This window comes from Salvelinus fontinalis, chromosome 38 (genome assembly GCF_029448725.1).
Source record: "Salvelinus fontinalis isolate EN_2023a chromosome 38, ASM2944872v1, whole genome shotgun sequence".
Classification (NCBI taxonomy): Eukaryota; Metazoa; Chordata; class Actinopteri; order Salmoniformes; family Salmonidae; genus Salvelinus; species Salvelinus fontinalis.
Genome location: NC_074702.1, coordinates 5606500 through 5632019, shown reverse-complemented (window position 1 = coordinate 5632019; position 25520 = coordinate 5606500). Strand labels below are relative to the sequence as shown.

Sequence of the window (25520 nt, the reverse complement as noted above, 5' to 3'; positions counted from 1 at the left end):
ACTGGCTGGCTCACACACACCATGTTGATTCTACTGTACTGGCTCACACACACACCATGTTGATTCTACTGTACTGGCTGGCTCACACACACCATGTTGATTCTACTGTACTGGCTGGCTCACACACACCATGTTGATTCTACTGTACTGGCTGGCTGGCTCACACACACCATGTTGATTCTACTGTACTGGCTCACACACACACACACCATGTTGATTCTACTGTACTGGCTGGCTGGCTCACACACACCATGTTGATTCTACTGTACTGGCTCACACACACACACACCATGTTGATTCTACTGTACTGGCTGGCTGGCTCACACACACCATGTTGATTCTACTGTACTGGCTCACACACACACACACCATGTTGATTCTACTGTACTGGCTCACACACACCATGTTGATTCTACTGTACTGGCTGGCTGGCTCACACACACCATGTTGATTCTACTGTACTGGCTCACACACACACACACCATGTTGATTCTACTGTACTGGCTGGCTGGCTCACACACACCATGTTGATTCTATTGTACTGGCTCACACACACACACACCATGTTGATTCTACTGTACTGGCTCACACACACACACACCATGTTGATTCTACTGTACTGGCTCACACACACACACACCATGTTGATTCTACTGTACTGGCTCACACTCAGTCTCACACACCATGTTGATTCTACTGTACTGGCTGGCTGGCACACACACACCATGTTGATTCTACTGTACTGGCTCACACACACACACACCATGTTGATTCTACTGTACTGGCTGGCTGGCACACACACACCATGTTGATTCTACTGTACTGGCTCACACACACACACACCATGTTGATTCTACTGTACTGGCTCACACACACCATGTTGATTCTACTGTACTGGCTGGCTGGCTCACACACACCATGTTGATTCTACTGTACTGGCTCACACACACACACACCATGTTGATTCTACTGTACTGGCTGGCTGGCTCACACACACCATGTTGATTCTACTGTACTGGCTCACACACACACACACCATGTTGATTCTACTGTACTGGCTCACACACACCATGTTGATTCTACTGTACTGGCTGGCTGGCTCACACACACCATGTTGATTCTACTGTACTGGCTCACACACACACACACCATGTTGATTCTACTGTACTGGCTGGCTGGCTCACACACACCATGTTGATTCTATTGTACTGGCTCACACACACACACACCATGTTGATTCTACTGTACTGGCTCACACACACACACACCATGTTGATTCTACTGTACTGGCTCACACACACACACACCATGTTGATTCTACTGTACTGGCTGGCTCACACACACCATGTTGATTCTACTGTACTGGCTGGCTGGCTCACACACACCATGTTGATTCTATTGTACTGGCTCACACACACACACACCATGTTGATTCTACTGTACTGGCTCACACACACACACACCATGTTGATTCTACTGTACTGGCTCACACACACACACCATGTTGATTCTACTGTACTGGCTCACACACACACACACCATGTTGATTCTACTGTACTGGCTCACACACACACACACCATGTTGATTCTACTGTACTGGCTCACACACACACACACCATGTTGATTCTACTGTACTGGCTGGCTGGCTCACACACACCATGTTGATTCTACTGTACTGGCTGGCTGGCTCACACACACCATGTTGATTCTACTGTACTGGCTGGCTCACACACACCATGTTGATTCTATTGTATTGGCTGGCTCACACACACACACACCATGTTGATTCTACTGTACTGGCTGGCTGGCTCACACACACCATGTTGATTCTACTGTACTGGCTCACACACACACACACCATGTTGATTCTACTGTACTGGCTCACACACACACACACCATGTTGATTCTACTGTACTGGCTCACACACACACACACCATGTTGATTCTACTGTACTGGCTGGCTGGCTCACACACACCATGTTGATTCTACTGTACTGGCTGGCTGGCTCACACACACCATGTTGATTCTACTGTACTGGCTGGCTCACACACACCATGTTGATTCTATTGTATTGGCTGGCTCACACACACACACACCATGTTGATTCTACTGTACTGGCTGGCTGGCTCACACACACCATGTTGATTCTACTGTACTGGCTGGCTGGCTCACACACACCATGTTGATTCTACTGTACTGGCTGGCTCACACACACCATGTTGATTCTATTGTATTGGCTGGCTGGCTCACACACACACCATGTTGATTCTATTGTATTGGCTGGCTGGCTCACACACACCATGTTGATTCTATTGTATTGGCTGGCTCACACACACCATGTTGATTCTATTGTATTGGCTGGCTGGCTCACACACACACCATGTTGATTCTATTGTATTGGCTGGCTGGCTCACACACACCATGTTGATTCTATTGTATTGGCTGGCTGGCTCACACACACCATGTTGATTCTATTGTATTGGCTGGCTGGCTCACACACACCATGTTGATTCTATTGTATTGGCTGGCTGGCTCACACACACCATGTTGATTCTATTGTATTGGCTGGCTGGCTCACACACACCATGGTGATTCTATTGTATTGGCTGGCTCACACACAATGTTGATTCTATTGTATTGGCTGGCTCACTCACAATGTTGATTCTATTGTATTGGCTGGCTCACTCACACACACACACACAGATTATATTGTACTGGCTGGCTCATTGCTACATTCTCAGTTTAAACTATTAACAGACTAAACAGAAGAGTCAATCTCCACTCCAGCAGCTTATCATGTTAAATCCCCAAAGCTACTTCCAGCCACCAAACAAGTCAAACTTTATTTGTCACATGCGCCAAATACAACAAGTGTTGACCTTACCGTGAAATGCTTACTTACAAGCCCTTAACTAACAGTGCAGTTCAAGAGTTAAGAAAATATTTACCAAATTAACTAAAGTAAAAAATACAAATATAATAAAATAATAAAAAGTAACACAATAACTAGGCTATATACATGGGGTACCGGTACCGAGTCAGTGTGCAAGGGTTCAGGTTAGTTGAGGTAATTTGTACATGTAGGTAGGGGTGAAGTGACTATGCATAGATAATAAACAGCGAGTAGCAGCAGTGTACAAAACAAATGGATCAATGTAATAGTACGGTGGCCATTTGACTAATTGTTCAGCAGTCTTATGGCTTGGGGGTAGAATCTGTTAAGGAGCCTTTTGGTCCCCGACTTGGTGCTCCAGTACCTCTTGCCGTGCGGAGAAAACAGAGAAGAGAGAAAACAGTCTTTGACTTGGGTGACTGGAGCCTCTGACAACTGAATGTGCTTTCCTCTGATACCGCCTGGTATAGAGGTCCTGGATGGCAGGAAGCTTGGCCCCAGTGGCACACTCCTACACACTACCCTCTGTAGCGCCTTACAGTCAGATGCCGAGCAGTTGCCATACCAGGCAGTGATGCAACCGGTCAGGATGCTCTCGATGGTGCAGCTGTAGAGCTTTTTGAGGATCTGGGGACCCATGCCAAACTTTTTCAGTCTCCTGGGGGAAAAGGTGTTGTCATGACCTCTTCACAACTGTCTTGGTGTGTTTGGACCATAATAGTTATTTTGTGATGTGGACATCAAGGAACTTGAAACTCTCAACCTGCTCCACTACAGCCTCGTTGATGTTAATTGGGGCCTGTTCGGCTGACCTTTTCCTGTAGTCCATGATCAGCTCCTTTGTCTTGCTCACACGGAGGTAGAGGTTGTTGTCCTGGCACCACATTGCCAGTTCTCTGACCTTATCATTAAGGTGAGAAAAAACATCACCCAGATAGGCCAGTCGTGTGAGAATCTCGTCATCATGCAAGCGGTCAGACAAGTGAAAATTATGGTCAGTAAAGAAAACTTTAAGCTCGTCTCTAAATTAAAAACAAAAAAAACGTGTCAATATTTTGCCCCTTGATAACCAGCGCACTTCTGTATGTTGAGTTACATGGTCGCTGCCCAGATCCTTGCATAGTGCAGAAAATACACAAGTTCAGGGGCCTTGCTTTAACAAAGTTAACCATTTTCACTGTAGTGTCCAAAACTTCTTTCAAGCTGTCAGGAATTCCCTTGGCAGCAAGAGCCTCTCGATGGATGCGTCAGTGTACCCATGTAGGGTCGGGAGCAACTGCTTGCACGCGCGTTACCACTCCACTATGTCTCCCTGTCATGGCTTTTGCTCCATCAGTACAGATGCCAACACATCTTGACCACCAAAGTCCATTTGATGTCACAAAGCTGTGCAGTACTTTAAAAATATCCTCTCCTGTTGTTCTGGTTTCAAGAAGAGGATGTCTTTCTTAATTGACCCCCCCATAAACTTAACGGACATATACCAGGAGCTGTGCCAGGCCCATATACCAGGAGCCAAATTCGTTTTACTCATCCAGCTGTAATGCATAGAATTCACTGGCTTGTATGCGAAGCAGTAATTGTTTCAAAACATGTCCTCCCATGTCACTGATGCGTCATGAAACGGTGTTGTTTGATGAAGGCATTGTCTGTATAATTTTTTGGGGCCTTTTCCCCTAGCATTGTCCCAGCCATATCAGCGGTAGCAGGAAGAATTAAATCCTTCCACAATAGTATGGGAGTTGCCTGTCCTAGCCACTCGGTAGATCACCATATAAGTCGCTTCTAGACCCTTATTATTAATGTATCTGTTGCTTTTATACATGTCTCACTACTCGAAAGTCATCTTAATTCTCGCTCCAAAAATTCCTGTGGCTTATTTTTCAAATTGGCATGTTTTGTTTCTAAATGTCTGCGCAAGAGTGAAGGTTTCATTGAGTTGTGAGATAGTACTTTTTCACATTAACATACTGTGGCTGAGGAAAGACACTACTCCCGATATAAGTGAACCCCAAATCAATGTAGTTCTCATCATATTTGCAGCTCTTCGATGGTCCAATGTCCCTGTCTGTTGTTCGGTGATTTCCCTGGTAAGGGGGCAGTAGCTCTTCGGCTGCATCAGATTCACAACTGTCAGTGTCCATGCTAGCTGGGCTAACAACAAATGTAGAATTACTGATGCTAGCTGGGCTAACAACAAATGTAGAATTACTGATACTAGCATTGGATGTGCTCGTGGAACAACTTGTGTCGTCAACAGGTAGAGGTGTAGTACTGCTGGTAGTAGCAGTACTACCAGTAGAGCTGGTATGTGTCTATAGACGTGGGCCTTTCTTTTTTTTTAACCATTAATCAATTTTAACACAAACGGAAAGAGCAGCAGCTACGTTTGGCTAAATACGGACTGTTAGTGGAATTCCCGCGAGAGAGTAACGGTTAATGTGATTGGATGTTAATTATTTGACTAGGCTACCCGTATTTGACATTGTGTTATTTTATTGAACACTATATGGTTTCATTTTATTTTCTGGCAGTGAAACAAGAATACTCCGGTTGAGAAAAATAACCTCACCCAAATATAGCCCTGTTGAAAAATCTAAATGGACTGTTGTAAATGTGAATCACATTTATTTTTTTATAAAGTGAATTACATTTTTATTTGGCGTACCCCCAAAGGCATTGTGCGTACATACCCCAGTTTGGGAATACCTGGTATAGGGTATCCAGGAGGATGCTGTTGATGTGAGCCATGACCAGCCTTTCAAAGCACTTCATGGCTACGGGGCGGTAATCATTTAGGCAGGTTACCATCGCCTCTTTGGGCACAGTGAGTATGGTGGTCTGCTTGAAACATGTTGGGATTACATACTCATCAGTCAGGGAGAGGTTGAAAATGTCAGTGAAGACTCTTGCCAGTTGGTCCGCACATACTTTGAGTACACGTCCTAGTAAAGCTTCCGGATTAGTGTCCCACTCCTTGAAAGCGGCAGGTCTAGCCTTTAGCTCGAAGCGGATGTTGCCTGTAATCCATGGCTTCTGGTTGGGGTATGTACGTACGGTCACTGTGGGGACGACATCATTGATGCACTTATTGATGAAGCCGATGACTGATGTGGTGTACTCCTCAATGACATCGGAGGAATCCCAGAACAGATTCCAGTGTGTGCTAGCAAAACAGTCCTGTAGAGTAGCATCCGCATCATCTGACCACTTCCGTATTGAGCGAGTCACTGGTACTTCCTGCTTTAGTTTTTGCTTGTAAGCAGGAATCAGGAGGATAGAATTATGGTCAGATGAGCCAAATGGAGGGCAGGGGAGAGCTTTGTATGCATCTCTGTGTGTGGAGTAAAGGTGGTCTAGTTTTTCCCCCTCTAGTTGCACATGTGACATGCTGGTAAAAATGTGGTAAAACTGATTTAAATTCGCCTGCATTAAAGTCCCCGGCCACTAGGAGCGGCACTTCTGGATGAGCATTTTGTTGTTTACTTATGGCCTTATTAGAGTTGGTTGAGTGCGGTCTTAGTGCCAGCATCGGTCTGTGGTGGTAAATAGACGGCTACGAATAATATAGATGAGAACTCTCTTGGTAGATAATGTGGTCTACAACATATCATTAGGTACTCTACCTCAGGCAAGCAATACCTCGAGACTTCTTTAATATTAGACATCGCGCACCAGCTGTTATTGATAAAGACACACACCCCCACGCTATGTCTTACCAGACATAGCATCTCTGTTCTGCCGGTGCATGGAAAATCTCAGCAGCTCTATATTATCCGTGTCGTCGTTCAGCCACAATTCGGTGAAACTAAGAACTGTAATATCTTATATGTCCCGTTGGTAGGATAATCAAAGATCATCAATTTTATTTTCCAATGATTGCATGTTAGCAAGTATAACGGAAGGCAGTGGGAGTTTACTCGCTCGTCTGCGGATTCTCAGAAGGCAGCCCGATCTCCCAATACCATTCACACCACAGGATTAGTCATGTCAAGTGAAAAAGTCAAAGTATGGGCCACTGCTAACACCCCTGATTCAACTACTCGCAAAGCTCTTGATTAGTTAAATCAGCTGTGCTAGTGCTGGGCTGGAACAAAACATTTCCAGTCCTTGGGATCCCAGAGGAACAGACAGAAAACACAGTCCTAGACAGACAGGTGTCTTACTTCATTATCCCAGCGGAACAGACAGACAGGTGTCTTACTTCATTATCCCAGCGGAACAGACAGACAGGTGTCTTACTTCATTATCCCAGCGGAACAGACAGACAGGTGTCTTACTTCATTATCCCAGCGGAACAGACAGACAGGTGTCTTACTTCATTATCCCAGCGGAACAGACAGACAGGTGTCTTACTTCATTATCCCAGCGGAACAGACAGACAGGTGTCTTACTTCATTATCCCAGCGGAACAGACAGACAGGTGTCTTACTTCATTATCCCAGCGGAACAGACAGACAGGTGTCTTACTTCATTATCCCAGCGGAACAGACAGACAGGTGTCTTACTTCATTATCCCAGCGGAACAGACAGACAGGTGTCTTACTTCATTATCCCAGCGGAACAGACAGACAGGTGTCTTACTTCATTATCCCAGCGGAACAGACAGACAGGTGTCTTACTTCATTATCCCAGCGGAACAGACAGACAGGTATCTTACTTCATTATCCCAGCGGAACAGACAGACAGGTATCTTACTTCATTGAAAGGGGACTCTGGTCGGGGAAAGCAGGCCGTAGTTTGGGCATGCAGACTGTAGAGCCAGGCATGTCCCCATCTCCCTGGGGGCCAGCCCAATCCAACACCCGCTGAGGCCACAGGCAATGGGACTCCTGCAGGGCCCGCACAGACATAGGGCTCTCACGGTTACTCCCCGGGAGGGTGAACTTGGCAAACTTCATCTTCAAAACCTAAGAGAGCATTTTATTGTCAGTTTTCAAGATGTGCCTTGAATCATAAAAACTCCTTACAGGACATAACAGACAGAGGTTTGTTTGAGGACCTCTTCACCGATGTTCAGGTTTCCCTGAAAAGCCTGGACCAGGATGGTCCCGTCAAAGCAGACTGACTTCTTCTGGATGCGGACCTTCTTCCCATAGATCAGATTCTTTAGGAAGGCCTTTCCCTAAAGAGCAAAACAAGTCAATGCACATTTTGTGAGCAGAAGGACTCTATTCAAAATACATCACAATGTGTCAACCCATTCACACATATATGACACCAAATACTAAACACTAACCCTTGAGATAAGAATCCTATTTTGCGAGGGGGACCTGCCATATTTCCACATAGACATTAATGACATGGAGCGGAACAGAGTACCTGCAGGAAATGTGCTGAGTCTTGGTCAGTGGACACATTGAAGCCCCGGAACTTGTACTTCTTGGCCAGACAAGGTGCCTGTAGATCCCCTGGCAGCTCCACCAGAGCTGACCGACTGACAAACTCTGTGTTCCCATAGTCAATGTAGGACACGTGAAACTGGACACAAGATGGAGATTGGAATGTCAGTCTGCATCCACATCCTATTCCCTATATTAATGCACTACTTTTGACCAGGGCCTATAGGGATAAGTAGTGCACTATAGGGAATAGGGTGCCATGTGGGTAGTATCCAGACACTCATTGACTCACATTATCAGTCTGCTGCAGGACCTTGCACCTGTACCAATAGCTGTCCTCAGAGAAGACTGCCCCATAAATCTAGATGCAAACACAAGATAGATGCAATGTATCAATCCAATGATAATGGTCTCTCTTCTCCATCCCCCAAGTCTAGCTGCTACCTTTCTTTACCTTCTGAGGATTGGGAGTTCCAAGTAACCTTGGGGCTGTTGGGCATTTGTCTGCCAAGGCATTTCTTATGTTTTCAATGGCTTGATCATCCTTGACATTCTACAACACATAACAAAGATATGGGAGTTTACTGTGTGTACATGTTTGGGTTACATTTCTTTGGTGTTCTTGTGTAAATCAAATGACTCAATCAACAGGTGAAATGTTCAACCAAAGTTCTAATGTTAATGAATTCAATAGTGGGATGTGCTACGTGTAGTTAGTTACGTTACCTGTGCCCAAAACGTGCTGGCATCCAACACGTGTGTTACACCAACAAGCTCCACTAAAATTAAATGAAACCAGTATTAATACGTGAAGGATATTTTTCATAATTAAGTGGATAGGTATAGAAATATTTAGACGACAAAAAAATACTCACTATTCTCACCGTCCATCATTCATTGGTCTATGTTTATAGGTTGATTGGCTGTGATGTACAAAACACAACATGATTATGCCCCAGCATGCATGGCTACGGCTCCCTGACTAGGCCAACGTGAAATCTATCCATTTATAAATTAAAGTTTTTGGAGAAATCATTTGTTCAAAAAAAAAACAGTAGTTGTCCATGAAACAGACAAAAATAATCTAATAATCTCACCTGTTTGGACCTTGATATGCGTCTTCTGTAAACGAAAAAAATGTATGCACTTTGAGAAAATGAATGCTGAGGTCAAGCAAACGGGCACGCCCGAAGGCATTTTTTTCTGTGATACTCTACAGTGGGTCTCTTAGCAGATGTAAATAATGTGTAGTACATATTAAAGCGATAAGGCACGAGGGGGTGTTCTTAAACTTGACGCAACGCGGAGCGCCTCTGATCTGGCGGACTCACATAAACAGATACTTCGTTTGTAAATAATGTCTGAGTGTTGGACCACGCCCCTGGCTTTCCGTAAATTAAAAACACAAGAAAATGCTTTATATAAGAAATGTAATTATTTATACCTTCACTTTTGATGCTTAAGTATATTTTTACTCAAGTAGTATTTTACTGGGTGACTCACTTTTATTTGAGTCATTTTCTCTTAAGGTATCTACTCTTACTCAAGTATGAAAATGTGGTACTTTTTCCACCACTGATCGTTCTTAAGTTACAAGGAGCTGCACAAGACCATATTTTGTTTAGCTTTATACACTGACTATAGCCAACAAACAATTGTTCTGTTGTTTATATACCAAGCTCTGCACCAGATGATGTCACTGTTACCATCTACTGAATGTAATAATGTGTGGCCAGCCAGGAGTCATCATGAACAATACAATATCTTATGAAAAGTATTTTTTATATTAATTCTTTAATAAAATTCAGTCTTCTGATGAAATGCCCAAACCACCATTGCCACTGAATCCCCCTCCCCATTTGCATCAATACATCTTAACACACACAAAAACCCTAAACCCCTAGCTACATTCCAGTGCAAACATTAACAACCATGATTGTAAGACACTTCTTGTGTCATCTAGTCTGCATAGCAGACTGGTTTATAATGGTAACAAAGATCAAAGCTTAGAGGATAACTTCAAATAACAGGCTGAATTCAACCAGTAACTGCAGTTTTCAACATTTGGAATGAGCCCCAAATGGTACGCTGCTTTTCCCTACAGGGCCCATAAGACTCCGGTCAAAAGTAGTGCACTATAAAGGGAATAGGTCTGGTCAAAAGTAGTGCACTATAAAGGGAATAGGGTGCCATTTAAGAAGCAGACTCAGTGTCTCTTCTTTTCAATAAATAACACTCCAGTCTCAACAGTTCTTTAATTGTTGAGTCACTTGGTGACATTGACATCGGCTCCATATATGAAGTCCTCTGGGAGCGTCTCAACAGGGATGGAGCTCAACTGTTCATCAAGAGAACGCAGTGTCCACAGCTTCTCCAGTTCATACACCTCTCTGGTCTCTGGTAGCATGAAGTGGACCACCATCCTTCCTACAAGGGGGAAAGGAGAGAAAGAGAGACAGAGAGAGAAGAGAGACAGAGAGAGAAGAGAGACAGAGCGAGAGAGGAGACAGAGCGAGAGAGGAGACAGAGCGAGAGAGGAGACAGAGCGAGAGAGGAGACAGAGCGAGAGAGGAGACAGAGCGAGAGAGGAGACAGAGCGAGAGAGGAGACAGAGCGAGAGAGGAGACAGAGCGAGAGAGGAGACAGAGCGAGAGAGGAGACAGAGCGAGAGAGGAGACAGAGCGAGAGAGGAGACAGAGCGAGAGAGGAGACAGAGCGAGAGAGGAGACAGAGCGAGAGAGGAGACAGAGCGAGAGAGGAGACAGAGCGAGAGAGGAGACAGAGCGAGAGAGGAGACAGAGCGAGAGAGGAGACAGAGCGAGAGAGGAGACAGAGCGAGAGAGGAGACAGAGCGAGAGAGGAGACAGAGCGAGAGAGGAGACAGAGCGAGAGGAGACAGAGAGAGAGAGGAGACAGAGCGAGAGAGGAGACAGAGCGAGAGAGGAGACAGAGCGAGAGAGGAGACAGAGAGAGAGGAGACAGAGAGAGAGGAGACAGAGAGAGAGAGAGGAGACAGAGGAGACAGAGAGAGGAGACAGAGAGAGAGGAGACAGCGAGAGGAGACAGCGAGAGGAGACAGCGAGAAAGAGAGAGCAATGGGATTAGCAAGTAAGAAATTGACATGTTCACAAATGTAATAACCTTACCTTATTAACCACATGTAACAGTTTTGCTTGTCCCTCTCCTTGCCCCTACCTGGGCTAGAACCAGGGACCCTCTGCAAACATAAACAACAGTCACCCACGAAGCATCGTTACCCATCGCGCCACAAAAGCCGCGGCCCTTGCAGAGCAAGGGGAACAACTACTTCAAGGCCTCAGAGCGAGTGACGTCGCCGATTGAAACGCTATTAGCGCGCACCACCACTAACTAGCTAGCCATTTCACATCGGTTACACACATATTCTGAGAAGATATATCAGTGTAATATTTCTAGAGACCATCAGTGTCTTATTTCAGTAAATGATTCTAATCTTCATGTACTATAATCCACAGGAGCAGATCATCAAACATACCAAAGTCAATGCACATCCAGTCTTCTGCATCCTTTCCCTCAATCTTGGCATGTGGGTCCCCATCTTTCTTCATATATTTGTACTGCCAAAATATGAAACATGTATTACAACACAGTGGTGCCAAATGTACATGGTGTTTTCTGCACAGCTTTGACCAGCAGCACCATTATTCACGTTCCAAATACAGTTGCAAAATTTGAGTAACTTTTCCGGAAATTCCCAGGTTTCCTGCTGATTCCCTTCGGATTCTGTGATTCTTCCTACCAGGATTTCTGGAAAACCTGGAAATTTGGTGAAAGTTAACGGAATTTTGCAAAACTACAATTGATTCAATAAAGGAATTACCACTTTAATGGCGTAGAGGGCCATGGCACGGAGGTGTCTTGAGGAGGAACCGCTGACAACGATGAAGTAGTCTGTGTACTTGATGTCCTCAGGCACCTTGATGACACAGATGTCTGCTGCATTCTCCTGGCGGAGCAGGGACACCAACACGTCGATGTTAAAGTCCTCCTGCGGGTTTCCTACAGCAAGGAGAGAGGGAGGATCATAACACTAAACAGTCATTCAGTATGTTCATTCGTAATACACTAGCCTGGGTGTATTGTATCAGTAACAAAGTAAAGGAAGTTTCATTTAAAATGTTACATAGAATCTATCCTGTGAAACATGTTTTGGAAAGATTCAAACTACATATTGACTATAACTGATTTCTGTGGAATGGAAAAGGAGACCATTTTGCATTTGTTTTTTGCCTGTATTTATAGTAGAATGTTTTGGAGGTGGTGTTTTGGAGGTGAGTAAACTCCGATAGTTATCCCTATATGAAGCTTTATAATTGGTCTACAGAAAAGTGTCATGCACAACCCTGTCATTTCGAAAAAATACGTAACGAACTTTAACACGAAGAGGCAGGTATGGCGCTTAGCTAGATCAGATAGTGTGACTTTGTAATTGAATTGGGTGCCTTGTAACCATGTAACGTTACTCACACTACTAACGTTAGCTAGCTAGTTATCTGATTAAGTCAATTTTAGTTCTACTTACTTTTGCTTGAGTCACTCTGCATCTCATATTCATCTTGTTGTGCCAGAAGCTTGCCAGGGCTGTCCAATTTTAAAACATTCTCTTCATTATGTAAATCGGCGTAATATCGTCTAATACCGTTGTAAAATGCAGAGAGATATGGATGCAATTGTTGAGAGGCAAGACATGTGTTACGTCGATACAAAAATGTTGTGCTGCGTCGCGCTTTTGAAATTAAACACGCACCTCTAACGACACCAGTATACCCTCGAATAACATTCTGTGAAAGTATCTGAGAGAGAAATTGCCTAGAACAATTTAGTACACACATGATTTAGCTATCGTGTCATTGCCATCAAAACGCATTTGATTTGTTTGTTTTTCCAAGGACTGTCTAGAAACAGGAAGTGTTTCTGATTCCAGGACTCTGATTGGTTGAGGTGTTTTCTTCGCTGTTTATGCCTCCTTCCGTACAGTAGTCCTCCTGGATGCGCTTTACCGCCGGCTTTACCGCTGCTCTGTTTCAGCTATAAAACATATTTAATCGCTCTCTAAAGCCATACAATCAACTTCTTATAAAGGTTTCTGAATGCATCCATATTTATCAAATTGTGTTACTGTTTTTGGTTTAATCTGTTTCACCACCCCCTCCACACAAAATATTCTTCAAATATTTATTTTTTACCACCTTTGTAATCAGTAAGAGAGTCAAACATTTGGTGCATTTCAGTGAGATCATTTATTTTCCACAGGCATTATCGTGAAATCAGAGTGAAAAAATATAAAATATTTTCAGTACCAACAATTTACCAAAAGTAAGATTGACTGTATAAAATTGAGTTATCAATGCCCCTGACCTGAAAAGGCCCACATGTATATATAACTCAGTGAGTCATGTCATTACTCAGCTTAGATTTGGTCTCTGTATGCAGCACCAGCAAATCAATATCAGTTTTAATCCAGCAGCTATCAGACAATGTAGTGCACTATATAGGGTGCCATTTGGGATGCCCATTTCCATCTCTCTGACTGAGGATACAGGCCAGCTCACCCCCAACATGACCCTTGGCATTTTTCATTGGTCTGTTTACTTTGTAATTGTTGCTGTGAAAATTGTTGTACCCGTGTGGTGCATAGTAGATGCTTGCATCCAAAATGACACCCATAGGACTTTGGTCAAAAGTAGTGCACTATATAGGGAATAGTGTGCCATTTGGAATGAAGTACATATCTTTCCCTTCTCCCCAAATGGATTCAGGCTTGGGTTGTCACTCATTCGGACTGGGCAGTGTCTGAGTCCAGGAACACATTGAGCCTCAGGCCCACTGGAATGTGGTCGGTGAGGCCAGCAAGCTGGGTCACAAAGGTGAACTCCTCAATTTCCTATAGCAGAGAAGAAAAAGATGCAATAACACCAGAGTTAATAATAGACCCACACATTGTGGCGCCCGCAGCCAGCCAGACGCGCGCTGTCGTGGCGCCCGCAGCCAGCCAGACGCGCGCTGTCGTGGCGCCCGCAGCCAGCCAGACGCGCGCTGTCGTGGCGCCCGCAGCCAGCCAGACGCGCGCTGTCGTGGCGCCCGCAGCCAGCCAGACGCGCGCTGTCGTGGCGCCCGCAGCCAGCCAGACGCGCGCTGTCGTGTCGCCCGCAGCCAGCCAGACGCGCGCTGTCGTGTCGCCCGCAGCCAGCCAGACGCGCGCTGTCGTGTCGCCCGCAGCCAGCCAGACGCGCGCTGTCGTGTCGCCCGCAGCCAGCCAGACGCGCGCTGTCGTGTCGCCCGCAGCCAGCCAGACGCGCGCTGTCGTGTCGCCCGCAGCCAGCCAGACGCGCGCTGTCGTGACGCCCGCAGCCAGCCAGACGCGCGCTGTCGTGACGCCCGCAGCCAGCCAGACGCACGCTGTCGTGACGCCCGCAGCCAGCCAGACACACGCTGTTGTATTTCCTAGAACACATCCTCATGGTGTTCCAAGCAATCATTTCAATAACACAGGTGGAGGTCAGGAGTGTGGAGAGGAGAACATGAAGGAAGTGGACTCTTCTATACAGCTGAATGAGAAGGCAGGTATCTGATAGCTAGCTCATGTTAGCTAACCTAGCTAGCTAACCAGAGAGGGGAAAAGTATGGAAACACTTACAGTTCGGCAGTGCTTGGAGATGGAGCTCTCTCTGTAGAGGATGTAGTCGATGCGGCGCCCCACCCAAGGCTGACCCAACTCAGGGTAGACCATGGGACAGCCTTCCAAGGCCACAGGAGAGGAGATGTACTGCTTCCTCAACTCCTCTCTCTCCAGGGTCCTAGAGACAGGGAAGGGATCAGGGGAACTTAGGACGTCCCAAACGACACCTTATTCCATATCAAATCATATATAAATTGGTCACATACGCGTGTTTAGCAGATATTATTGCGGATGTAGCGAAATGCTTGTGTTTCTAGCTCCAACAGTGCAGTAATATCTAACACACACAATCTAAAGTAAAGGAATTAAAAATATATAAATAGTTGGATGAGCAATGTCAGAGCGACATTGACTAAGACACAGTAGAATAGGATAGAATACCGTATGTAAACATTATTAAAGTTACCAGTGGTTTCAATGTGTTGTAGTGCACTGTTTTGACCAGGGCCCATTGACTACATCCAGTGAATGCAGTCTGAGGGATAGCATACCTTTGAAGATTCTCTGGGGTCCTTACATCCTCATGATACAGAGTAGGCTGTTCCAGCAAAGTGCCTGAACGATATAACATAAGAAAACATTTTTGTCCATTTCCACATTTAAAAAAAAATAAACTCCTTACAAGACATAAAACAGACAATATAGTTAACATGGGCTGGGGCCTGTACAGGAGACTGACTATACAAGAGGTTAAAAACATTAATCATGTCACATAAATGTGCACAAGAGGACATCAAGAGGAACCTAATGCCTTGTAGGCCTGTATGTCAGCTATGTATCCCAAATGGCACCTTATTTCTAAATAGTACACTACTTACCTATGGGCCCTGGACAAAAGTAGTACAGTGTATAGGGAATAGGATGCCATTTGGGATCTAAAGATAGTGCAACAGTCCAACTCACCAATGACCCAGGGCTTCTCCTGGCCCGGCCCGGCCCTGCAGGGGTCTCTGTACTCCTCAAACAGACTGTGCCTCTGTTCTAGACTGTCATCTGACCAAGGACCAACACACAGAAACATGGAACAATGTGGAAACCTGTTGCACGACATCAAGCCCACACAGATACCCATCTATAGAAGACAAACTGCATGCAGAGCCAATGTACTCTGTACGTAGACAGAAAGGTATCCAAAAATGACACCCTATTCCCTATATAGTGTACTACATTTGACCAAGACCCATAGGGCTCTCATCAAAAGTAGTGCACTGTATAGAGAATATGATTCAATTTGGGACGCAGACGTACCAGGTGAGCAGTTGTCGAAGTTGAAATCCCCAGAAAGCACGTCAAACACGACCACCTCATCAGGCTTGCTATTGGTCACCTGGAACTCCTGGATCCACTTGGTGAGCATGTTGAGCTGCTCACAGCGGATCTCCCCTTCACCTGCTCAGCCAATCACAGGACACACAGGGATCAGTTCTCTCAACACCATTGACCCCATTACATTACAAGCAGAGAGAGACTGGTGCTGGACAGATAATTACTGCGTCCCAAATCAAAGTTTATTGGTCACATACAGAGTTAAGCAGATGTTACAGCGGGTGCAGTGAAATGCTTGTACTACTAGCTTTTAACAGGGCAGTAAAAATGTCAAACAAGTACACAAATAACAAAAAACAAAACAATTTTAGAAAACCCAATTAACTGTCAGATTCTGGCTTGAAATATACTTATTCCTGTCACCATATTAGACCTTATTGATTACTTTACATGTATAAAATAACTGTATGTTAGGGGTCAATGAATGAAGAATAGGAACTTTTTTTATGGAAAGTTACCGAGCGAGACAATGGGAAGTACAGAAAGTTTCTGTCTGTTTAAACATGTTATTGCTGAATAGTAATATTTCTAAAGGAAGGAGGTACAGAACAACAGTCTAGTCTCAGTACCTGACAAGGCAGGCCAGCTGCTGTGGAACTCAATAAGGTGAACAGTAGAAGAGAGAAGAAATCTCTGGGGGGGGGGGGGGGGCAGAGGGGCCCACCCAGAAGACCAGCTAACTACAGTCCTATCACACACACGCGCTACTGAAGGTTCTAGACTCATGCAGGGCCATGACAACACCAGTAAGAGGAACAGATTTAGTTCCTGCCTAGCAACAGAGACGGATTGTTTATCTTAGTCATAAAAGGGAGGTGACTCCTAGTCAGAAGGTATAGATATGTACTTGTATGTTGTGCTTGCAGCTGAGGCACCCAGTGGGTTGAATAAACGTGGCTTTTCTCTAGTCGTCCGTTTGAGTTTTTACTCTGTCTGTTCAGAACCTAAACACAACAAATGCAATCTGTGCATATATACACACACACCAAAAAGATACACTAAGAGTGATATGTACAGCAGTAGACACTGTATATTACAGTGCGCTATGTCAGGAATCCGGTATATAAATGTGTGGTGTGCATAAACAGTGGAGATTAAAAAAAACATGAGCTGGCGCACGCCCAGAATAATAGTTTGTGTGGAGGCGCTGACTAACGGCTAATAAACTATAAACTATCAAAATAAAGAAAGTCGCACACTCCATGTATAAACTCCCTGCAATTTAATGGGTATTTACCAACGTTTTGGCATCCTTGTGCCTTCCTCAGAGTGCATAAACAGTGTTAATACAATGCAATGTACAGTAGTAGCTCAATTATAACGAGCTATGTGAGAAGTTGTGCTGTAAATAGAGAAGAGGCGGCCATTTTGGATTAAGTTTAAAAATGAATGAAGATGACTTGCCTTCAGGTGCATGGAGGTGTGTGCAGTTAAAATATCCAACCAGCTTCTTCTCTTTCTGATTCTGGCCAACTAGCACCTGGGAACACCCACAAACCATTACTTCACCACAGGGTATGAACTGTGTTGTTGATGTTGTTTAAGCCATGGTAAAATGGAGTGGCCGTTATCATTACAATAACTCAATACAGTAGGAACGTTAACGGCAACCAGATGACACTACATTTACATGAGTCATTTACCAGACACTCTTCTCCAGAGAGACTTACAGTCAGTGCATTCAACTAAAGTTAGTAGGAAAAAAACAACCACATTTCACGTTATTATAAGCAGAAAAAACCCTAAGTGCAGGCGAGAGGTGAGAAAGACAAGAGCTATAATGACAGTGAGTGGCATAGAATTACAAATTAGAACTGTATTTCTCCTTAATTTAATCAAAATGGCTGCCAATATCAGCCCATTGACTTCATCCCCTCTAGTAATGTAATAGGACCTCTGTGGTGAGTGGTACCTTGGCAGAGAGCAGGCCTTTAGCAGCCAGGGCGTCCTCCCCCCGGCCGTTAGGGAAGCAGTGGTACTGGGCCTCCAGCACTGGGTAACGGCTGGCCAGGAACAGGCCGCTGTTGAAGAACTTAAAGGAGGAGCAGCTGCCAGGAGGCTGGCAGGCGTACACCCCTACATCATACAGTATGTGGTTGAACAGGGGCCCCAGGGTGTTGGTCAGCTTCACAGCTGCCCTCTTATCAAACACCTCCTCCAGACACAGGATGTCCACGTTGGCCGGGAAGAGAGAGGACACCTCCCAGGGCACGTCGTCTGGCCCAGCCTGACCGCGCTGCGCGACCCCCTGAGTGCGTAGGGCCCGCGGAGGGTTCCTGTGGCCCTTCCGGTCCTGCTGATTGGAGTTGTGGTTGGTGTTGATGACGGGGGCGGGAGAATGGGAAGACTCCTCAGTGTCGTCACAGGGCACGTACACCACATAGTTTGAGTCACTGGGCTTGGGGGGCGTCGTTGTTGGGACCGCTCCGTCAGCTTGGTCCTCATCTGAATGGGCCTGGGATGGTGGCTGGCAGGCTGGGTCTGTAGAGCCGTATGAGGCAGGGCTGGTGGTGGAGGGGCCGGGGAGCAGGCTACTGGAGGGGCTGAGGGTGCCACAGCTACTGGGAGAGTCCACGAAGATGCGGATGTGTGGCCGGTTCACGCCCTGCACGATGCTCCGGCCGATGGCGGTGGCACGGCGCTGCGTGTGCCCTAGGTTGTTGAAGCGCGCGATGCCGTCCGGCAATAGGCACAGGTTGGCAGTAGCAAAACCAAAAGTGGCCTTGTTGGCCCCTGCCTCAAAGCCCAGGTTCCTCTCTCCCTCCTCGGCTGGTGCTGGCCTCGATGGCGACTCCTGGTGGTAGGAGAACGGCCTTCGGGCAGCCTGGAGGGGAGCCCAAAGCAGGAACCCCAGGAAGGCCAGGGGAGCCGTGACCAGGAAGAGGGCGATGAAGAGGATGAAGCCGAAGAACACCTTGAGAGGGTGGAGGTAACACTCCTGCTCTTGCCGCTGGGTGCGTTCCAGGCTGGTGGACATGCAGACGGCAATGAGGCGGTCCAGGAACCAGAAGCAGGGCAGGATGAGACCCCAGCTCACTGCATGGAGGCCCTCCACAAAGCAGTTGGGGAATGGGGACTCCCGCAGAGACATGCCTCCCTCCTTCAGTCACCTCTGGACACAAATAGGGAGAGCAGGCATCAGGGCTCCGAGCTGCTCACCTCACTCTGGTTATTCACCATCTGACAGACTCTGCAATCTACTGGAAGTAAACGTAGAACACAACACACAGACAGGACATGTAGAGGGTGTTTTCAGACCTTTCCTGGCTCCAATAGTGAGGTAAATCAATAGTGCATGAAGTTGCGTGGTTGTCAAGGAAATGACTCCCGTTCGGGAAACCAGAATTAACCCAAGGGGGCTGGGCGACAGCTGGTGCGTCATAGTACACGGGATCAATTGGAGTAGAAAGGAAGATTACATTGGCTTACTGGGCTGCGCGCACATGAAGGGCTGGGTTGGTGGATAGACAGACATTGTTGGAAAGGAGTGCAAGAGGAGACGAATATACGGGTATCTTACCCAAACTACTGTTAATCCAGACGTCACCATCTGCACGAATTCACTAATCGCTACAGCGACAGATGTGTAGTATACTACTAGTGGTCGGTGCAACGTTCAAAATAGTCCACACAAAGGCTCCAAAAAGACCCACACTTTCCGACAATGACGCCCCTGAGTTCGCATTTCTGCTGACACTGTCATGCCAACCAACATCAGTCATGAATGAATGTGATATCGATTGATTCTCAAGTTCTCGTTGTGTGTGCTTGTTTCTTTGAAATGATCGACTCGCCCCAAATGCTGTTCTCACAACTGACGTGGCGTGGTTAGCTAGCTAGCCAGCTAACGTTAACGTGGGAGTACTAACGTTACCTGGCTAATTCAACCAGTTTGAAAATGTTCACTAATTTGGGCTATGTAGCAGGTGCTCACATGCACAATGTATCATTCATAAACAAGACAATTTTGTCTTACACATTTGCATAGCCACACGTTCGTGGACTAATGTTAGCTACTAGCTAGCTAAAATAGTTTAGCTAGGTTAGCAAACGTTAACATGAACTATGCACCTATATTCTTACCCGTCTGCGTAGAAGAGTCCACTTCCTTCATAAAATGTGAATTTATCCGTCTAAATACATGTAACTATGGCTACTGCTAAGTTGGCCTTGTCATTCTGTGGATATTTTTCATTCAATATTCCTGTATAAAACAGAATACAAGGATTCCAGCGACCAGTTTACTACTTGTCCCGCGCAGGGAGTAGCCAACTCCAGTCTAGACAGTTTGCGCGTGCATGCTGCTTATTTCCCACCGTGTGCGTGCTCGTCTGAAATGACAAGTGAGCTGAACATATTTCCTTATATGAACAGTAGAAGGGTTATTAAGCGTGGATTCGCGCTTATAAGGGTCGTTACAATATTGAAAGGCAACAATTTCAAAGACTTTACTGAGTTACTGTTCATATAAGAAAATCAGTCAACTGAAAGAAATTAATTTGGCCCTAATCATTGGATTTCACATGACTGGGCAGGGTGTAGCTATGGGTGGGCCTTGGAGGGTATAGGTCCACCCCCTTGGCAGCCAGGCCCACCCACTGGGGAGCAAATCCCAGCCAATCAGAATTAGTTTCTCCCCACAAAATGGCTTTACTACAGACAGAAATACTCCTCAGCACCCCCCACCCAGACGATCCTGCAGGTGAAGAAGCTGGATGTGAATGGGCCTGCGTGGTTACACATGGTCTGCGATTGTGAGGCCGGTTGGATGTACTGGCACATTCTGTAAAATGACATTGGAGGCAGTTTATGGCAGAAAAATTAACATTCATGTCTCTGGCAACAGCTCTGGTGGACATTCCTGCAGTCACCATGCCTCAAAACTTGAGACATCTATGGCATTGTGTTGTGTGATAAAACTGCTCATTTTAAAGTGGCCTTTTATTGTCCCCAGCACAAGGTGGACCTGTGTAATGATAATGCGGTTTAATCAGCTTCTTGATATGACACACCTGTCAGGTGGCTGGATTATCTTAGCAAAGGATAAATGCTCACTAACAGGGATGTAAACAAAATTTGTGCACAAAATCTGAGAGAAATAAGCTTTTCGTGTGTATGAAAAATGTCTGGGATTTTTTTTTTCAGCTCATGAACCATGGGACAAATATCTTACGTTGTTTAAACTTTGTTCAGTGTATATGAAAATTAGTTGTGTATACATTACTTAAGCAGACTGCTTTTTCTTTGATGAAATGCATTTTAAATGGCCCAAAGAGCCCTGGAAGTATTTATTCTGTCCAGGTTTCTCCATGTCTGTCATTTCAATATGGAAATATAATGTCAGGTAACTCACAAAGCCAGCCTCAGTGCAACCAACCAACAAACCAAGTGAACGGAAAATATGAATTTAAAAAAAGGCTAAATTAGGAAATGGTCCAATGCAGGAGATGCAGAGCTGTCCTGTCTGCGGAGTGAAGTTTGTAAGAGAGAGCGCTTGTCTCCAAAGCAATACAAGCTTAGACACGTTAAGGGTTTGAGTCATTTGTTTATAGTGTAAAACCTTGACTCTCCACAGACGACTGCTCTGCTGTGGAGGGAGGTGGTTTCAGTGGCCGTCCCAGTCTGGCTCTGGTCCTAAACATTTATAAAAGGCTCAGAATCAGCAAGCTGCACGTAACGCCCGGGACCAGAGCTATTCCCAGCCCGTCTACCAGAGGAAGAGGGGCTTGCCGTCCTGCCTGGCCATGAAAGAGAGGCAACTGAACAGCAGCAGGAGATCCTTCAGCAGTTTGGAGGGGGCTGTGTTGATAACAACTCTCCTGAGGAAGTCCGGGCTGTTGAGATTAGATTGTTGTTTATTGTCCTACAAGAGGAAAATCCTACTACAACTCACACCTTACATACACAAACCACACATTACATACACAAACCACACATTACATACACAAACCACACATTACATACACAAACCACATATTACATACAAAAACACACAAACCACACATTACATAAATCACATTGTAACATGGCAGCAAACAAACAACAGTAAACAGTCCCCCCCCACACCGGCACAAATAGGAGGAAGCTTCATAGAATTGTTAATGATTCATGGTGATAACCCCCCCCCCCACAGGGATGAAACTCCTCCTGAAGCGTGCAGTGCAGCCTTTACAGTAATTGTCTGACACCTCCAACCTGATGGCAGGAAAGGTGAGCTCTGACATCACAGCCGAGGTTGTACCCTGAAGGGACTACATGGGAGCTACATCATCACCTGTTGTATCCCAGCTCCTGGGCGCTGTAGGAGTCAGCCCTCTGCTTCAGGATGCCGTAGGTGTTGATGATGAACTCTGTGAAGGGGGGGTGGAGAGTCATACTATAGCCTAGCTGCTTCAGCTTGGCCATCAGCTCAGCGTGACGCTGGGACAGCTGGAGCCTGTAGCCCTCGTCTACCTTCCCCGTCAGAGGGTGTGTGGACACCTGAGGAAAAGGGCGGGGGTCAAGCATTTGGTTTGAGTCTCATATGGCACCCTATTTCCAATAGAGTGCACTACTTTTGACCAGGGTCCACATAGGGCTCCATTTGGAATAGGGTGCCATTTGGGACACACACGCTGTCAAAAGTAGTGCACTATATAGTTTAGAGGGTTCCATTTGGGACGCAGTAACAACCTCATGGGAGTGGGGGATTAGCCTGTAGAGTTTCTAATTCAGTTATACTGTACATGTCATTATCCAACTCTCTCTTACACATTTGTTTAGAACAGATTTGGAATTAACTTCTTAGGAAATGGAAAACCATTTTGACCTGGGAATAAACCGGTTTGGGAGGCTTTGATTTCCATCTGTGTGTGAATCATTGAAATGACTACATGGCACACAACCACACCCTGTTGTTCAACTAGCCTATTATCCCTTAGCTGACAGAAGGAATGTGTTGTTCAACTTTCTTATAATTCAAAAACTGGAATGACCACACACACACACACACACACACACACACACACACACACAGAGAGAGAGACACACACACACACCGTTCCCACCTGAATGATCTTGTCTCGTATATTGAGCACAGTGAACCCATAGAGTCTGTTCTGACCCTGGAATACATAGGACAGGATCCTTCGATCCAGTTGGAAGGCTATCTCCCCCACCAACCGCTCTGGATCTGAATCAATAACATCATTACACCAACCTCTGAATCTGCATGGATTACCTCAATAGATCTCATTACACCAACATCAACATTCATCCACAGCTAGTTTAACAAAATGTTCATATTCTAAACAACATTCAAACGGTATCCTGTTTCCTATATTGTGCACTACTATTGACCAGAGCCCTATAGGCCCTACTCAAAAGTTATGCACTATATAGGAAATAGGGTGCAATTTGGGACCAACACAATAGTTTTGAATACATGTTTTTCTATTCTATTCTGCTATTACAATATTGTCATAATCAGCTCAGTTGATACAAAATGGTGATTCAATTTCTGACTAACATTTTTCTCTAAGGATCATGTCACAACATTTTAATGAGCAAACGACCATTTCCCACACCTTTCACCTTCTGAGACATGACGTAAGAACAGCTTGCAGTATCTTCATGTTCTCGTGGGTCTGTGCACATGCAGCTCTTGGTGTAGGACTCCAGGTTAACCGGGGAAGACGTTCTGTGAGGATGTTTGGAAGATTGATGCAGCTCATGTTTGAATCTGTCCTCATCCACGATGTCTTGCCACTGAATAGTTGTGTTCTTGCCTGTGGGTAGGAAATTCACATCAGAATCAATTCTAAATGCAAAAAGGGTGACAAATTGAGACAAAAAGAAACCAGGCTAAAAAAAATAAGCAAATATATGTAGATGCTCCCCCCTTTGACTACATCCCCCCTCTGCTGACCTCACTCAAGCCATGGGTTGCTTAGACGTCGCACGCATCAACCAATGGTTGCGTGCGACGTCATCGACTGACAGATTGCTATAACATATGATTTGGTTAGTCGATAGGTAAAATATCTGTCCAGGCCTTTTAAGATCTGGCAACGTCTAAACAATGGAACCATGAACGTTCTCAACCTTCAGTCTCTTGTCCTTAGATCAACTCATGAACTTAATGTTGTTTTTAAATTGTTTGTTTTTTGCTGTTGTTGCTTTACATCACTATGAGATGTCTTTATGTAATGAATAGAGCTTTATAAATTGAATAAATTATTTAAATGTTAGTCATTTAGCAGATGCTCTTATCCAGAGCTCCTTACAAGGTGTTTCATCTCGTCGGCTCAGGGATTCGAACCATCATCCTTTCGGTTAGTGGCCCAAAGCTCTTAACCACTAGGCTATCTGCCACCCTTAATATTATATTTCCAATATTTTAGCTGGTGCTTTGCTCGGACCTGCATGGCAGTACTGATATGCAGGGTTGGGATTAATTAAATTAAATTTCCCGCCGTATAGTGTAAATCCAATTCCAATTTTTCAGCTTTTCCAAACCTGTTTATTAATTCTAACGGTACGGACTTGTCACATGTCTTGGACGTCCTCTAGTGGCAAAGAGTGGCACACGCACCACCATCACCCACATCGATGTCGATTGCAATGCGTAAACCATACTTGAACAGTTACCTGTCGATTTCCTGAGAGTATCGCTGGTTAGAGCGGAGGTTTGCAGTTTGGACTTCAGATCAAAGTTTTCCTCCATCAAGCCAAGCCTTATTTTCAGGTTGTCATTCTCGTACCGCAGTTTCTCATTCTCCAAGCGCAATGACGCACCGCCCCCCTCTGTATCCATATCTACCAAGACACTTCTCCGACTCCAAGCGCCTACTTCAGGCGTTCAAACAATTGAGACACAACTCGCAATTTTGTAGACCCTTTCCGTCTGTTTTATAAATCAAACCCTCAAATGAAATAGGTTATAAATAGCATCATAATAGGGTGTCAGAACGTTCGGTTTAACTTAACACCGTTATGTCATGTGTCATAATTACACCGTTATGTCATGTGTCATAATTACACATCGAACATAATTACAGAATCTCCTTTATGATGTCTAAACAGATAGGCTATACGTCATTCTTGACGCTCAACATTTGCATTGCATCAGGGGAAATCATTTCTCAAAACATTTCTTTCCAGACTGAAAAGCTGAAAACTAGGCACAAATGTCTGGAAAATATAATTAACAAACTGACATTCATGCTTTTGGCTTAGAAAAAAAACATATCCCAAAGTG

At 45.2% G+C, this 25520-nt stretch overlaps 4 protein-coding genes across 8 annotated transcripts in view; all 4 read right to left on the bottom strand.

The window, feature by feature from the left end:
• LOC129837856 (serine/threonine-protein kinase 31-like) overlaps positions 1-9705 on the bottom strand; it is a 36326-nt gene extending 26621 nt beyond the window's left edge. For both annotated transcript variants that reach the window (XM_055904332.1, XM_055904333.1), the window contains exons 1-8: positions 9336-9705; positions 9114-9161; positions 8965-9017; positions 8693-8791; positions 8531-8599; positions 8219-8377; positions 7899-8021; positions 7595-7806 (exon numbers count right to left, since the gene is read on the bottom strand). In XM_055904332.1, coding sequence (XP_055760307.1) covers positions 7595-7806; positions 7899-8021; positions 8219-8377; positions 8531-8599; positions 8693-8791; positions 8965-9017; positions 9114-9132 — 734 coding nt within the window. In that variant the 5' untranslated portion in view covers positions 9133-9161; positions 9336-9705. The remainder of the gene's footprint in view (positions 1-7594; positions 7807-7898; positions 8022-8218; positions 8378-8530; positions 8600-8692; positions 8792-8964; positions 9018-9113; positions 9162-9335) is intronic.
• A 308-nt stretch (positions 9706-10013) lies between these two features.
• On the bottom strand, positions 10014-13223 carry malsu1 (mitochondrial assembly of ribosomal large subunit 1). The gene is made up of 4 exons (XM_055904341.1): positions 12800-13223; positions 12098-12276; positions 11753-11834; positions 10014-10665 (listed from the first exon to the last, which is right to left on the bottom strand). The coding sequence occupies exons 1-4, from the start codon at positions 13107-13109 to the stop codon at positions 10505-10507; spliced, it is 732 nt and encodes a 243-aa protein (XP_055760316.1). The 5' UTR covers positions 13110-13223; the 3' UTR covers positions 10014-10504.
• Positions 13224-13297: 74 nt separating this feature from the next.
• On the bottom strand, positions 13298-20887 carry smpd5 (sphingomyelin phosphodiesterase 5). Of its 3 annotated transcripts, none has more exons than XM_055904336.1 (8): positions 20366-20887; positions 18195-19394; positions 17687-17762; positions 16205-16345; positions 15860-15949; positions 15448-15511; positions 14915-15074; positions 13298-14161 (listed from the first exon to the last, which is right to left on the bottom strand). In XM_055904336.1, exons 2-8 carry the CDS (start codon positions 19371-19373, stop codon positions 14051-14053), a joined length of 1821 nt encoding a protein of 606 aa, XP_055760311.1. In that variant the 5' UTR covers positions 19374-19394; positions 20366-20887; the 3' UTR covers positions 13298-14050. The 3 variants fall into 3 exon arrangements, with proteins under 3 accessions (XP_055760311.1, XP_055760309.1, XP_055760310.1); XM_055904334.1 differs by having other exon boundaries at positions 18195-19482; positions 20366-20886; XM_055904335.1 differs by having other exon boundaries at positions 18195-19479; positions 20366-20886.
• A 920-nt stretch (positions 20888-21807) lies between these two features.
• On the bottom strand, positions 21808-25489 carry LOC129837861 (speriolin-like protein). Of its 2 annotated transcripts, XM_055904342.1 has the most exons (4): positions 23848-25489; positions 23329-23453; positions 22557-22762; positions 21808-22116 (listed from the first exon to the last, which is right to left on the bottom strand). In XM_055904342.1, exons 1-4 carry the CDS (start codon positions 23915-23917, stop codon positions 21990-21992), a joined length of 528 nt encoding a protein of 175 aa, XP_055760317.1. In that variant the 5' UTR covers positions 23918-25489; the 3' UTR covers positions 21808-21989. The 2 variants fall into 2 exon arrangements, with proteins under 2 accessions (XP_055760317.1, XP_055760318.1); XM_055904343.1 differs by lacking the exon at positions 23329-23453 and having other exon boundaries at positions 23855-25489.
• Between the last annotated feature and the right edge of the window lie 31 nt (positions 25490-25520).

Coding starts and splice junctions, on each gene's coding strand:
- malsu1 (XM_055904341.1), bottom strand. CDS start 13,109: ATGTGTGTACTAAATTGTTCTAGGCAATTTCTCTCTCAGATACTTTCA. Junction 12,277..12,799: donor GCAGAGTGACTCAAGCAAAA/GTAAGTAGAACT, acceptor TCCTTGCTGTAG/GAAACCCGCAGGAGGACTTT. Junction 11,835..12,097: donor CCCTCTACGCCATTAAAGTG/GTAATTCCTTTA, acceptor ATATTTTGGCAG/TACAAATATATGAAGAAAGA.
- smpd5 (XM_055904336.1), bottom strand. CDS start 19,373: ATGTCTCTGCGGGAGTCCCCATTCCCCAACTGCTTTGTGGAGGGCCTC. Junction 15,950..16,204: donor CTTCGACAACTGCTCACCTG/GTACGTCTGCGT, acceptor GTCCTTGGTCAG/ATGACAGTCTAGAACAGAGG. Junction 15,512..15,859: donor GGAGAAGCCCTGGGTCATTG/GTGAGTTGGACT, acceptor TATATCGTTCAG/GCACTTTGCTGGAACAGCCT.
- LOC129837861 (XM_055904342.1), bottom strand. CDS start 23,917: ATGTGCACAGACCCACGAGAACATGAAGATACTGCAAGCTGTTCTTAC. Junction 23,454..23,847: donor CATGTCTCAGAAGGTGAAAG/GTGTGGGAAATG, acceptor TTATTGATTCAG/ATCCAGAGCGGTTGGTGGGG. Junction 22,763..23,328: donor TACGAGACAAGATCATTCAG/GTGGGAACGGTG, acceptor CCTTTTCCTCAG/GTGTCCACACACCCTCTGAC.